A 15,789-nucleotide genomic window follows, 5' to 3' on the forward strand; every position below is an offset into this window, starting at 1 on the left:
TTATATCTTATATCTAAGATAAAATGAAGATGAACTAACCACCTTGGAGAAAGACTAAGCAACCAGTAATCCACACTACATCCTCTGAGAGGAAAAATCCAGTTAATCCCTCAGACCCTCCTTTCACACACAACCCTGAAGAGTCTTAAGTAGTCCATACTTGACATCTCCAAGGCTCAAACTGAATCCCAACAGCAGACATCCGGAGTCAGCAGTCAGCAGAGGCAGTACGTGGAGTAATTTCTCCTCCTAAAGAGACGCCAGCAGCTGTTTCCCAAGTGTTTTTATTGTGGATGAAGACACAGCCAACTTAAATCATTTTTATTTGGAGGGTTGGGTTTTTTTTTTTTTCTGCCTTGCAATGCTCTTGAGAAATTCAAGAGTGCACTGGCTTTAGCTCTATAGAAAACACAACCAAATCTTATGATACACCTTTGTTATTTTCCTATAAATCAAAAGACAATGTATCAATTTTAAGTGATTAAATCACAATAAGTTAAGATGTAAAGACCGACAAATAATCACAAATGTCAACATTACAATGATCATTATTTTTCCATAGGAATATATAAAATAAATATTACCTAACTTAACCAATATTTACAGAAGATGAATTTTTGTTCCTAGAAGATGCTTTAAATGCTTTGATATATGAAAATTTCTTTTAAAAACCCAGTTTAAATGCAGCACTTTCTATGGTTCTCATCTCTTTGCCTGTGCTGGGTAAAGCTTACTCTATAGCTGACTGGGTAAGCACTTGAATGCTCTTGAATCCTTTGGAAGGTTAAAAGAACTAAGGGCTTTTCTTGGATGATATTTGATATTTAACTGGCTAGCTACATGCCATCTCTTTTTGCCTCTGTGCTTTGGTTTCCCCCGCTTTAACAAACAAACAAGAATGTCAGGAAGGGAAACTCACAGAAGTACATGCTAGTGATTGCATTCAATCAACTCCAATGCCAGGGTGAATTCCTGATAGTCTATTTCGTTGTACTTGAAAACCATTAGGAATGTTGTGAAGAACTGTGGCTTCCAATGCAAAATTCAACCACGAATTCTACAAAGTGCACAGAGATATCAATAGTGCTATAAGCCTGTGGCATCTGATGCAAAATTCAACCGCATGTTCTACAGAGTGCCGGAAGATATCAAGAGCAGACTGACTGCATTACCACACTGCAGTCAGCATACCGCTAGCGGTATCCCGTGGGTAACTCAAAGTGCATGCTTCTCACTCTCTGCTAAAAAGTTTCCTTGAGCAGATGGTTCCTCTCTGACACAACTTAGTTCAGAAAGGCTATGAGTTATGTCTGGTTGAGATCAATGCACACTTAGCATGCATACAACACAGACATTAGGTACTGCAGCTTTCAGACAAGGTCATACACTTCAATAGCAGCCATGTAATACCTTGTTCTTTGAGACCTGGGTGTGGAGTCCCCCATGACAGTTTTCAAACTTAGGCTAAGTAAAAGGGTAGGGAGGGCAGGTTGTTTCAGTCAAGGAACTTCAAATGTCATAAAAGATATTTCAAATATAAAACACACTGTTTAAATATCCACCATGTACCTCCTCTTTAAAAGAAAACATTTTACATCTTCCCTTTTCTTCTTAGTGTAAAAACTAGTCTTTTGGCTGCTTCATGTGGAACTTAAAATTCCCTGGCACATAGTAAATGGTCCATACTAGTGAGGGTGACATTTTAAGGAACATATAACCCCTATACCAGTAGAACCTCAACTTACAATGCCTTAACTGTTCCAATTCTGGGGTTTACCAAAATGATACACATTAAGCAGAAATCATGCTTCAGATTTAGAATTTCTCTTTTCTCAATGCTAGCTGCAGCGGGAGCCTGGTTAGCCTCGTGGTCATGAGAGGAAGCAGCCATGCTAAGCCAGGCCAGCTGACAACTGGGTACAGCAAATGAAGGCTTAATTCAAGATGTTAAGTACAATGGGTTGGTGGGCTATGGCCCACTGTAAGTTGAGGGGCATCTGTAACGTTGGCAAAACTGGTGGGAGCAGCTTAACATTTCTCTGATGGCAACTTTTCCTACCATGTAGCAGAGAAGGGAACCAACTATAAATAAGTTAGTTAAGGACACAGGTGACACCAGGAAGCAGCATTATCTCAGTTACTTAATTTTTCAGAAAAAGGTATTTTAACCATCAGCACATCATTAAAACCCAAACCTCCAGTTTTCCAAAGGCATTAGAAATACACAGCTTATCATAGGTAAATTCACAAACAACCCAGCTTGGCTCCAACAGGTGCCAGGACTGTTGACATTTCTGGATCAGTCTGGGTTCCACCCTTTCTTGTTATACAGGCTTTTCTGTTTTAAAGGCTTATCTGAACTTACAAAATATGCAAGAAATGACTTAAATGTACAACGTCAACAATTAATACATATATGAAGATCCTGAGACAACAAAAGCTGTGAGTCAGGATTTTTTTTCTTTCATGTTAGGCTTTGTTAAAAAAAAAAAAAAAAAAAATCCAGAAATACTGGCTTTAAGTTCCAAGCCCCTGGTGCTGGTGCACTGCATGGGGAGCTACACCCTAGACAGCAGAAGCTCAGCCAGAGGCAGGTGATGGGTCTCCAGATATTGCTAACTGTGGTCTAAGGGCTATGTGGATGTAGCTGTACAGTGTAACACTTACATGAGAGTTACATGACTTTGTGCATTTGTGCAAGGAAACCTTTAGGTTTTTTCATTTGGTTTTGTGTGTGTGTGTGTGTGTGTGTGTGTGTGTGTGTGTGTGTGTGTGTCTGTGTTGAGCCAGGGTCTCACTATGGTTTTTGCTCTGGCTAGCCTGATACTCACTGTGTAGACCAGGCTGGCCTCAAACTCCTAAGAATCTGCCTGCTTCTGCCTCCCAAGTGCTAAGACTAACCATTCCACCCCAGGCCCTGCTGGAAACCTGTAGTTTTAGATACTTTAAAAAGGACAGTTCATCTCTTGAAACTAAATGATACCATTTGGTTACTCACATCGTGGATTCCACCATAAAAAGAAACAAACTACCGCTCCATGAAACAACTTAGACCTCAAGGGAGCTATGCTTGTGAAAATACCCATCTCAAGAGGTTACATTAACAGTGATTTCATTTAAACAGCATTCACAGAATAACAAAATTATAGAGGGTGATAGTTAGTGGTTTTCAGGGGCTAAGGGGGCAGCAAGGGTTACAAAAAGGCAGCTCAGGGGACCCTTCGATGAAGAGTTGGGTCTTAACTGTGATGGTCAGATGAATCTACACACATGATAAAATTGCATAGAACCAATACCCACTTTGCCTCAGGGCACCCCCAACCTCCCAGGAACAGCTTGTCCTCTCCCTACACGAGGTCCTCTACAGGTGGCTGACAGACATGACAGACGTTACAAAGGTGTAAACGTGGGGAGAACAGAACATTCACTTGTTAGGCACCTTTTTGGGGGGTGGGGGGCGGGGAGGATAAATTCGTTATCTTATAAAGATGAACCACATGCCCCTATATTAAATGAGTCTGAAAATCCGAGGAAATAAAAGCAGACAGAGTTATTCTTGCCTCTCCTTTTTAGAGTTTTGTAAATAAAAAAGTAAACCAAATGTTTCTAGTTTTAAATGAGGTAAAATCATAAAGTGAACAAAAAGCAGATTATGTATCAGTTACTTACTCTTCTGACACCTGCGATTTCTAAAAGCATTAAGAATATTTTTATTAACAGAGAAATTACAACTACAAATAAATGACTCTTTCCAGAAGGCCACTTTGTGGTAAAGTTCACACATACAGTGTTCATAGTTTCCTTAAAGTGCTATAGTCTCTGGCTCAAGAGCTTCCTATTGCTTTAGAAGATCTTTCAATACGACGCCAGCGCTGTTGTCGGGCGACACTGGCAAAGGTGTAAACGTGGGGAGAACATCTGAGATGGGTTTCAAAAGAAGATGCCCAGGCCCACCGGGTCCATGTCCAGCTGGGTTAATAAGGGGCACAGCCGCTGAGCGGGGAGCCAAGAATGGACTCAGATCTGTTCTTCTTCCTGCCCTGGGTTCTGCTACATCTAAAAGATAAGATATAGATGATTTGGTTTCTATCCTTCACAAAGAAGTTAAATGAAATGACCCTCTGTACACAATTATATAAAGAAACCTGTTCCAGTATTTTTTTTTTTTTTTATCAAACTCATCAGCATGTTGAGACAGGAGCTCTTGTTCAGGCTGGCCATGAGAGCTGGAACTGTGCTACCATGCTCAGTTTTTACACTGTAGTAATCAATTTATCACTACTATCAATTTTAAAATTCCACCCTGCTGATCATAACACTACTATTTAGCACAAGTTTTGGGCCATTCTTTATTCAAAACAAGAACACCAACAGAGCCCCCCCCCCAAATCCTAAGCATAAAATGCAAATTTATGGGCCAGCAAGATGGTTCAGCAGGTAAAGTACCTGCCACCAAGCCTCCAACCCTGATGACCTGAGTTCAACCCCAGAACCAACGTGGTAAAGGGAATCAAATTCTCAAAAGTTGCTCTGACTTCCAAAAGCATGGAGTACACACATATAAACACATATACATGCAATAAACAACATTTTAAGAATACCAATGTATATTATGAAAACCTCATGAAAATTCATTCCTAGTCATTCAAAGCATTTTCCATTAAAAAAACAATGCCACATGTGCTTTAGGCTTCCATATGTGGCTACCTATGAATTGATATGCTGCTGCTTACTGTTCCTACAGCAGACTCTAGGAAAAGAAGATGGGTGGGCTGGAGAGATGGCTCAGAGGTTAAGAGCACCAACTGCTCTTCCAGAGGTCCTGAGTTCAATTCCCAGCACCCACATGGTGGCTCACAAACATCTGTAATGAGATCTGGCACCCTCTTCTGTATACATAATAAATAAATAAATCTTAAAAAAAAAAAAAAAAGAAAGAAAGAAAGAAAAGGAGATGGGCAAAAGTGGGGGAGGTACAGAGGTCCTTATGCTCACAGATAAGCAGGAGAGGAACCAGGAATGCTAAACACATGCGGTCATTCCTTCAAAGAGTGGGGATGTATAACCTGTTTCTGCCCAAAGGCCAGAGATGGATGTGGATCTTGGTGACCTTTGTGCTGTGTGGCCAAGACCACATGGATCCTCCCCCAGACCCTTAGAATGTGCTTCTCAATCAGAACCTATCTTTATAAGAGGTACCACATACAGTCAATCTATAGAACCCATCTTTATAGGAGGTACCACATATAGTCAATCTACAGAACCCATCTTTATAGGAGGTACCACATACAGTCAATCTACAGAACCATCTATCTTTATAGGAGGTACCACATACAGTCAATCTATAGAACCCATCTTTATAGGTGGTACCACATATAATCAATCTATAGAACCCATCTTCATAGGCAGTACCATATACAGTCAATCCATAGAACCCATCTGTATGGAAGATGTTATGTGTACTTTAACTTTACAAAGAGCTTTGATGTAGTCATGTCTTAAGCTTTATTGTGCACAGGGAATGAATCATTTATCACCAGGGAAAAAATTCACTAAAAATTCACTAAATTGTGCTGTGCTTATATGTGGCTAAAATAAACTCAGACTCCCCAAGTTTGAACCAACACATGCTACTCAGTTGTGTTGAACCAAACTGCCTTCTTGCCTCCCACTGATCATTACTCTACAGGTCATGGTGGTCTCAGACTCCAGCATAAAAGAGAAGAAAAAGGGACAAAAGAGTGTTTGCATGTACAACAATACTGATCAAAGTATTTTATCCTCAAATACTATCTATATAATGGAGAGCTGAACTTGCTGTCATAGTGTTGAAATAATGAATGGTGTGTATATTGCAGGGTTACTTTCCATTATCTACCTGAAAGATGAAGGACCTCAGAACTTAGGATTTCCCAGTGATTAAGATGGTTATGAAAAATGCTAGCATACCTTATTATTATAATGATGCAATAGTAATAAAATTAATTTACCAGAAGAGCAAACAATATATACATACATGACTCAGTCATCTTTTTAGGCATTAAAGGCTGGAAAACATTCTCAGTGGTATTATTTCTCTATCAGGTTGAGCAGTTACAATTCATTTTCATTACAATAGGTATTTGGTTATGATCTGTCTTAGTGGCTAGAATTCTACCTTATTACTCAAGAACACTAATAAATTCATTGGTGAGAGCTAAGTGAACCCTGGGAGGTCCCTTCTTAAGTAATGGGAAACTAAAAAAGTGGGTGCCTAAGACAAAGACAGAGACAAACTCATTATATGCAGCTGTCATCGGAGCAGTGCATTCTCTGGAAGTCATTCCCAAATGCACAGACTTCTACACTGTGACCAATCACAACTTTACACTAAGTCTAAACTGTGAAACAGAGACACTAAGTCTCCACTGTGAACAAGATGACACTAAGCCTACAACTGGACACTGCTCTACACACTGTGAACACAGATGGACACTAAGCTCTACACACTGTGAACACAGATGACACAGAACACAGCTCCATGGACAGACACTAAGCTCTACACACTGTGAACACAGATGGACACTAAGCTCTACACACTGTGAACACAGATGGACACTAAGCTCTACACACTGTGAAACTACACTGTAACATGTAGACATTAATCTCTACACACTAGTGAACACAGTGTAGACACAGCTCTACACAATGATGAACACAGCATGGAGACTGAGCTCCACACACTGGTGAACACAGTATGAATACTAAGCTTGTGTCCTCCATGTAAACCCTGCCAAAACTCAGTCCACCTCTGACTGGTACATATACCAAGCTGAGCTCAGCTGATGAAGGGAAGGGAAGGGAAGGGAAGGGAGGGAGGGAGGGAGGGAGGGAGGGAGGGGGGGGGGGGGGGGGGGGGGGGGGGGGGGGGGGGGGGGGGGGGGGGGGGGGGGGGGGGGGAGGGGGAGGAGGGAGGGGAGGGAGGGAGGGGGGAGGGAGGGAGGGAAAGGAAGAGGAAGGAAGGAAGGAAGGAAGGAAGGAAGGAAGGAAGGAAGGAAAGGAAGGAAGGAAGGAAAGGAAGGAAGGAAGGAAAGGAAGGAAGGAAAGGAAGGAAGGAAGGAAGGAAAGGAAAAGGAAAGGAAGGAAAGGAAGAAAGGAAGAAGGAAGGAAGGAAGGAAGGAAGGAAGGAAGGAGGGAAGGGGATGGACAAGTGGGATGATCTTTCTGTATGTGAATATGTGTTCCTACCAATCCTACCATTGCTTAATAAAGAAGTTGCTTTGGCCTATGGCAAGACAGGTTATAGTCAGGCGAGAAATCCAAGCAAAGATATAGAAAGCAGGAAGGCAGAGTCAGGGGAGACACTGCAAGCTGGGGGGAGGAGGGGGCGCAGCATGCAACAGAACACAGGTAAAGTCACAAGAAACACGGTAATACATGGATTAATAGAAGTGGGTTAATTGAAGATGTGATAGCTAGCTAGCAATAAACCTGAGCCATAAACCAAACAGTCTGTAATTAATATTAGCCTCTGAGTGATTATTTTATAAGCTGCTGTGGGGCCAGGCAGGACACAAAAAAGCTTCCGGTTACAAAAGGGAGAGAGAATGATGGGAAAGGCAGAGAAATGAGGAGACCTTTCGATAAAGAATATTAAGAAGCTACGACCTGGTGCAACATGAAAAAGAAAAATGTTCTCTGTATAGTCTGTACTTCCTAGAGTGACAACTTTTACTGAATTTAGCAGCCAAACCTTTTATCTTAGTGATAAACTTAATTACTTCACCTTCATATAAAAGTTCAGAAAAACAGAAATATCTGTCTAAATAACTAAGAAAGTTATAAAAATTATAAAACAGAATTTCTTTAGTATTTTATCCAAATTTTAACTATGGTATGTGATATAAACTATGAAGCATATGATATATGCCTTAAGTTTCTATTAAAATATGTGAGCCTAAATTGAAATATGTAAATTATAGGGGGAAAAAAGAGAATTGACTATAGTCTAGTAGATAATTCAACTTCAACTCAAGAATTTTTACTATAAGCCAGTATCATCAATATGAAACAAACAAGACCTTTACAACTCAAAATTAGTGGGTCAAAAATATATACACATGCACCCACCAACCATTTCCTTCCATAGACATTTACTCACATAGGGTGCTTTCCACATCCTTGGATGTTTAGGTCAGTTAACTAAACCAACCTATGTACAACCTATGTATTTATGTGACAGGTTTTGTTATTGAATACAAGAAGTTCAAAGATGAAAATCATTTCCAACCATATGCACCTAACTTGGATTAGTAGTGACTACTATCTGAGAAGTCATGTAGCAGGCGACAAAGCAAAGGTGAAACTGGTTCACCACCATTTCCAGGAGAGTGATTCAAAGTGGCTTATGCTGATAATTAAAGCGAATAAAACCACAGGTTCCTACCATGTCCATAAATACACTACAATATATATGATCTGGGGGGTGCGGAAGTGACGAATGAAATATTTCTCATGAAGACAAAGTAATTCTCAATGAAAACATTTTATACTACTTACATTAATTAAAGCAAATAAATAATAAGGTACTACAACATGTAAGGCCCAAATTTAGTGAAATTAGAATTTTGGAAGCAGTATTACATATTTCAAAAATGCTGAAAACCTAATGTCACTATAAGTCTAAATCATAAGTTAAACATTTTATTTTTTACCACTGAGAGAAATCAAGTATTTAGTTTTACCTTTGGAGCTTCCAGGTATGCTGGTGTCAACTTTCCTTCTTCCTGGAGAATCCAGAGGTTTCAAATCATGAACTGACAGTTTTGGGGGTGGGACAGATGGATGAGATTCTGTTTCCAGAAATTTAACAAAAAGTTCTGAAAAAGACTAGGAGAAAATATTTGGTTATATTACTAGGGTTGTATTAGATAATGTAAAAAGAAATCTGATCCTATACAAATGAGCGTGATATTTAACCATTTCATCATTCGGGGTCTTACACTATTAAACACAGACTGCTGACTTCGTCTCAGTGGTGTACTGGGCACACTTTTTGATCCTCCTCCAAGCCATCCAGACATCCACCGAGTAACACCTCCTTGATCTTCAGCAAACAACTGCAAGAACATTTTAAAACAGAAAATTACCAATATAAGACAAGAAAAATAAGAACCTCTCTTATGTGACTTCAAGGAACAGTAAATCATGCTTTGCAATTCAAAGTCTAGTAAATGTTTCCTATTACTGACAGAGGTTACAGAGAAAATAAAATGCCATCTAAGCACAATCTGAAATATATGTTCTGGGCGTGGTTATGTCTCAAAAATTTCAGCAATCTGATGTAAGAACTAGTTTATAAGTTGTAAAATATTTACACTAACACCAAAAAACTGAACAAATCTACCTCTTTGATTAAGAAAACTGTATTAAACTTGTTTTACATATATAGTAAAAAGAAACTATTTTCTACTATGTCCCTATATTTTAAATGTAATTACAAGCATATTTAGTATGAGAACCAGGATGTAGCTCAGTGATGGAGTACTTACTTAACATGTGAAAGACATGCTAGGTTCTATCTCCAGAGAGAGAGAGAGAAAGGGGGAGAGAATACCAGAGAATAAGAGAACTACAAAGAAAGAGGTGGGGGGGGGGGGGGGGGTTAGAGTGCTTTGACTGTCTAGTTACCTGCTCCATTTCCTCCCTTTTAACACCCAGGATGCTCCCCATTAGTCGTAGCACTTCATGACGCTGATTTTTAGGTGTGTGGAAATGACCAATGAAGAGGTTTCTCATGAGGACTCTAGAAGATCAAGGCACAAACAGCTCAGATCAATCTACCATGGCCAACCTAACACAAGCATACTCAAACACTAAACAAATAAACATTTACTTAAACAATGAGATGCTGAATTATAAAGACTGAATAGTGGCTTTTTAAAGAAGTCTAATTAGGAATATTTCAGACAACCCAAAATGCATACTTTTAAAAAAAAAATCACTTATTAGCCAAGCAATTTGTAGAATCATAACCAACTGAGGAGGTATCTCATAAGTAATTTTCAACACCTAACTAGGTGACTCTCATCTTAGAAAAACATAAAAATGGAGATAAATGTTATATGCCCTCACCATATTTATTAAAAATTTTAAATATCTTAGATTTTAATATATTAAGTGAGGTATTATTGCATGAATAACTAGGCTTCAGACCTAATATATTTAAACATACTAGATATGAACAGGGTAAGTTCCAGGACAGCCAGAGCTGCACAGAGAAATCCTGTCTCAAAAACCCAAAAGGGGGGGGGGCAGTATTAAAAATAAACCTTTTATTTTCTAAGTATTTCATAAAGGAGTGATTTTTTTTTTCTATCTGTGTAGCTTTGGCTGTCCTGGAACTTCGATCTGTAGACCAGGCTGGCCTTGAACTCACACCTGCCTCTTGCTGGGATTAAAGGTGTGTGCCGCGACCCTGCAGGAATGATTTTTAACTCTTGCATATGGTTTTAACAAAAGCAATTAGTTGGGAGAAACAGACTTTAAAAATAAAAGAAGGTAAGTCACTTTACTGACTGCCATGAAAACTACCTACACCTCACTATATCAGAAAAGCAAACTGCTTCTTGGAAATGTGGTCACGTGTAAACATCTGCTGTAGCTCTGCTGTTCTCTGAAAGCAATTCCTATGACTCAGGAGGAAGTCAAGAGGCAAAGCTCACTTGTCCACTTTTCCTTCTGTGCTGCTCACTAAGTTCATCAGCTTCTTCTGCGCATCATCCAGCATCTCTTGGTGGAGCTCATCTGTTTTAAAGCAAGTGGATAAAGACAGCATTAGCCAACCAGGCTGGATAAACATGCACTGAGACCTACTTAGAAATGTGAATACATGCCCTATTTTACTGAAGAATGGCTGATTGCTGTCATCTTTTCTTTGGCTCTGGGAACCTGGACAGAATTTACCTAGAAGACAGGGGATGCAGTATTCCACATGGTCTGCCCCAAGTAAAATGGTCAGCTCCTTAACAGAAATGTAATAATCACAACAGGTTTCCATCCACGTAGAAACTTACAAGCAAAGAGCAAACTGTCTCCAGTGCTTTCTTGCAGAATGGATGTATTTCCAGAGCAACTCTCACTTAACGGCAGGAAACGGAAAGGACAACTTTAGGTTTTCCCCATTCTGTTTTTCTGGCTGGGCTCTGGTGTTGGTTAGCCAAGAGTATCTAACCAACTAACACTGGCTTAGGACACTGACAGGGCAAAGACAGTGAAAGCATGGGCACTAACATGCTAATCATGATACAATGCTGTTGGCTGACTTAAAAGGATGTTTAGATTATTTCTAAACTTGTACTTTAAAAAAATAAGCAAAACCTGTAAAATGGCTAGAATCCAGGCAATTTTTAAAGGCAAACTTTAAAATTAAATCAGATGTCCTGGGTACAAGCTAATCGTGCCAAAGGCTCAAGAGCTCTGGACTAGAGACCTCTCCGCCCAACAGTCTACTATACCTTTTACTCAGAAGCAGGCAGTAGAACTGAGAGGTGCTTAGTAACTTTAAGGAAAAACACGTTTTCATCCCAGAAGAAAGCAAGAGACTGCATGGAAGGTCCCAATAAGGACGACACACACCTCCTCCTTCCCTGACGGGGGATGGCTAGTGAGTCCCCTTACCAGGCACCAGGCCTTGCAATTATTTTTCCCATTCTATGTGTCATTTCTCTTTCCTGTTACCTTTTGAAACAATAGCTTTAAATTTTTTTGTTGTTTTTGCCCAGTACTGTGAAGATTTACTCCTACATCTTCTAAGAGTTTTAATGGTTTTGAATGTAAAATTTAGGGCCATGATCCTTATCAAGTTCATTTTTATGTGTGGTATGAGACAGGTGTTCATGAGAAAGCAGTTGCTCCAGCATTACATGGTAAAACCTTGTTCTTTGGGTACCGTTTTGAAAAGTCAACTGACCATCAATGTCTGGTGTGTTTTCCTTCTCTTGCTTCCCACAGAATTCTGCTTTCCCCCCACCCCCCGATGAAGAGCTCTTATTGACAGGACTGTCTACTCTACTGACTCATAATCATTCTTCATCCTGAAGTTCCTAACTTACTTCCTCTCATGACTTTCCTCCAAGATGTTAAGTCTCCTTTGTCTCCATTCTGTCCTGTACAATGACTAGAATGCTGACTTAGTACTGAATACAAATATAAAGCATTCATGTGAAAGGTTTGCAATGGCTTGTGCTTCTCTAAATTGCAAATTTCTTAATTACAAAATGTGATTCACATAATAGACTAACTTTACCAAAATAGAGATGGTTGCCATAACCATATTATAAAAGCCAAGGTTTGTGTTTGGAAAATTTCCTACAAATTTTTCCTTTCCCGTCTTTCCAGCAAGGAATTTCAACTGAATATAAAAGGCAGGGGAGGGGGTCTATTACTGAGATCTGACTCAATAAAAGACGTTTTCTCTTTGACTCTTTAAATACTCTACACTATGGGCATGTGCTGCTTTCCCCAGCATTACATTCTAGATGTGGCAGACAGAGCTCTTGGCCACCGGAAAAACATCAACTCAACAAGCTGAAGCAGGAGCCACTGTACAGCCTGCCCCTCCTCCAGGACTAGACTGGCAGCCTAGGAAGAGTCCACACTCGCCCACTCTCTGCACATGTGCTGTGCATTCACGTAGAGGCTGAGGACGGCAAGTGTCACTCTCTGCCTGTTGTCTCTCGAGACAGGGTCTCTCAATGAGCTAGGAGGCCTTGTGACCTGCAGCCCCCAGTGCTGGGCTTAGGGGAACAAGTGCAACCATAAGGCCTTGTTACATAGGTCTGGAACCCAAACGCAGGTCTTTAAGCTTGCACAGCAAGCCCTCTTACCTGTGAGCCACCTCTCTAGCCCTGCTACCTTCCCTTGCTAAAATGTATCTATTACTATTAATTTTATACTGATTACATTTCACATTGATAATAATTTGGGGACATGTGATGTAAAATAAATTATAAAAATTAATTTCATGGGGCTCAGTAGTTAAGAGCACTTGCTGTTTTTGCAGAGGAGTTGGGTTATTTCCCAGAGTCCACTGTATTACATGTATTGGATAGTATGTTCTTACCACATAAACCATATCTAAAGCTATATTACACTGTCTCCCTTTAAACAAACAAGAAGAACAGCAGGTGAGCCCCTGAGCCAGGAGGTGGCCAGCAGGTCAAAGTGCTGCTCTGTAAGTCACGGCCTGAGTTTTATCTCTGGAATCCACATAAAGGTGGAAGGAGAGAACCGAATCCACAAAACTGACTTCAGATCTCCATATGCTCCATGGCAGACCTGTGTATGCCCAGCACACATCATATGTACACATAATAACAACAACAAATAAAACATTGCTTTTCTTTTAATAAGCTGGGCTTTGTGGTATGTACCTTAGTCCCAGATGCTAAGAAGGCCAAAGCAGGAGAATCAGTTGAGCCTGGGAGTTTGAAGCCAGCTTGGGCAACATAGTGAGACCTTATCTCAAAGAATCCCAAGCAAACGAAAGGCCTGCATGATGAGTAAATATCTTCAGAGTAAAACTTATAAAGCAAAGATTCTAATAAAAAGTTACTTGAATAAAGTAAGTCAGAAAGCCAAAGCATCATTTGGTCAAAGTGACGAGATTAAACTGTCTTAAAACTTTAGTCCGTGACCTAATGCAATATGGGACGCACAAGCAAGGCTATCTCAAACTCACACGCTTAAATGCACCATGACAGCTGAGTAGAGAAAGGAAAAGGAAAGGACCTCAGAACTTAAGGACAGCACGGGAAGGAATGTATTAATTTTGAGAGGTTAGAAGAAAAGGAAGTCACACACCCATCCAAAGTCCCTAAAGACTCATCTTTTCTTCCAGCAACACTTGCTCTCCTCCCATCAGAAATTCTGAATATTTCTCTACGAACACTGGACTCAAACCACAATTTGAAATCAGAACTATATTTATATGGGCAGGCCAAAATATTATTATTCAGAAATGGGTTCTAGTCCAAATACAATAGTCCTGTGAATAATCACACACACCCAAATAATTCTGTAGAAACGCAATCTGGGGCTGGGAAACATTTTCAAGTTGAGCAATGAATCAGCTGAGATGGAGTCTAGTCTGGAGAAAGCATGAGTGTGTGACACAGTAAATCATTCCACAGCAGAGCTCTGAAATTCCCAGAGATGACGCCACGGTCTTAAAATCAAAATCGAATGTGGAAGAGCGAGTGCATCATAACTTCACATTTTACTTGTGATTGATGACAGTGTATCATCTTCAGAGAACATCTTAAAGTGTATCATACTTCTTATATTCCTCTGGTTATCGCATGACTAAGTGCCTGTGAGCAGGTTCACTAAACAGTCAGCTGAATGAGATAACTGTGAAGACCAGAATAAGAACCAAGAAACCCTAGAGATGAACCATGCTCAGGGCCAGGCATGGTTTGCCTCTTTAAAAATGACTGTGCTTCATGCAAAGGATTTTGAGAGAATGGAATAAACGACCAAAAGCTGACTTTCTAAATAGTAAAATGCTATATAAAATGGAAAAATTCTTTCATCTCATTTCTTTTCTTTCTTCCTTTCTTGCTACACAGCTCTGGCTAAACTGGAACTCTCTCTGTAGACCAGGTTGGTCTCAAACTCACAGAGATCCACCAGCCTCTGCCTCCTGGGTGCCTGTCTGCCTCCTGGGTGCTAGGATTAAAAGCACGCACCACCACACCCAGCTTTCATCTGATTTCTTAAAATAACAAATTCATTGTTAAATTTTGCTCTAATCAACAGCAATCACATATATCACTTTGGTTGATACTGACATTTTGTAATTTTTCCCTTATTTTGCATTTTTCTCATTTTTAAGAGCCAAGGCAAAGGAGAAAACAGGAGAAAGAGAAAAATGTTTGAAAGACAATTTCACTTGTCTGTATAAATGTCAGTAAGTAAATTAGGTATGAGACACTTTTTGCATTGGCAACCTTAACTGTAGGCAGAAGTTTCTCTCCAGCCTGTCTGTTCCCAAATACCCAGCAGCTACTTCTTAAATAATCGACTCTGAGGCTTAATATTATTTATAAATGCTCAGCTGGTAGCTCAGGCTTATTACTAACTAGCTCTTACATTTAAATTAGCCCATAATTCTTACCTATGTTTAGCCATGTGGTTTGGCACCTTTTCTCAAAATGACATTCTCTTGTTGCTTCTTCTGTGTCTGGCTGGTGATTCCTTGACTCTGCCTTCCTTTTCCCAGCATTCTGTTTGGCTTTCCTGCCTAACTTCCTGCCCAGCTACCAGCCTGTCTGCTTTTTATAAACCAATAAGAGCAACACATATTCATAGCATACAGAAGGACATCCCACATCACTTGACAATAATTTTTAATTTTACTTGAATTTTAAATATGTGGCTGTGTGTAGGTAATGTATGTCTCAGTTAGGGTTTCTATAGCTGTGAGAAAATATCATGACCAAAAACACCTTGGGGAAGGATTTATTTCAGCATACAGTTTCACAGCACAGTCCATCACTGAGGAAAGTCAGAGCAGAACCTGGAGGCAGGAACTGAAGCATAAGCCATAGAGAAATGTTGCTTACTGTCTTGTTCTTCATGGCTTATGCAGCCTGCTTTCTTATAGCATCCAGGACCACAAGCCCTGGGGGCACCACCCCCAGTGAGCTGGGGTCTTCTATACCAATCAAGAAAAATGCTCTACAGGCTCACCCACAGGCCAATTGGGTCAGGGCATTTTTCTCAATTGAGGTTCTCTTTTCCCAAATG

At 40.0% G+C, this 15,789-nt stretch overlaps 1 protein-coding gene across 4 annotated transcripts in view; it reads right to left on the minus strand.

The window, feature by feature from the left end:
- Positions 1-268: 268 nt before the first annotated feature.
- Trip11 (thyroid hormone receptor interactor 11) overlaps positions 269-15,789 on the minus strand; it is a 78,643-nt gene continuing 63,122 nt past the window's right edge. For all 4 annotated transcript variants that reach the window (XM_028888299.2, XM_028888301.2, XM_028888300.2 and 1 more), the window contains exons 17-21: positions 10,704-10,785; positions 9,670-9,784; positions 8,982-9,098; positions 8,724-8,868; positions 269-4,056 (exon numbers count right to left, since the gene is read on the minus strand). In XM_028888299.2, the coding sequence (XP_028744132.1) occupies positions 3,836-4,056; positions 8,724-8,868; positions 8,982-9,098; positions 9,670-9,784; positions 10,704-10,785 (680 nt within the window). In that variant the 3' untranslated portion in view covers positions 269-3,835. The remainder of the gene's footprint in view (positions 4,057-8,723; positions 8,869-8,981; positions 9,099-9,669; positions 9,785-10,703; positions 10,786-15,789) is intronic.

This window comes from Peromyscus leucopus, chromosome 14 (genome assembly GCF_004664715.2).
Source record: "Peromyscus leucopus breed LL Stock chromosome 14, UCI_PerLeu_2.1, whole genome shotgun sequence".
In the NCBI taxonomy this organism is placed as follows: Eukaryota; Metazoa; Chordata; class Mammalia; order Rodentia; family Cricetidae; genus Peromyscus; species Peromyscus leucopus.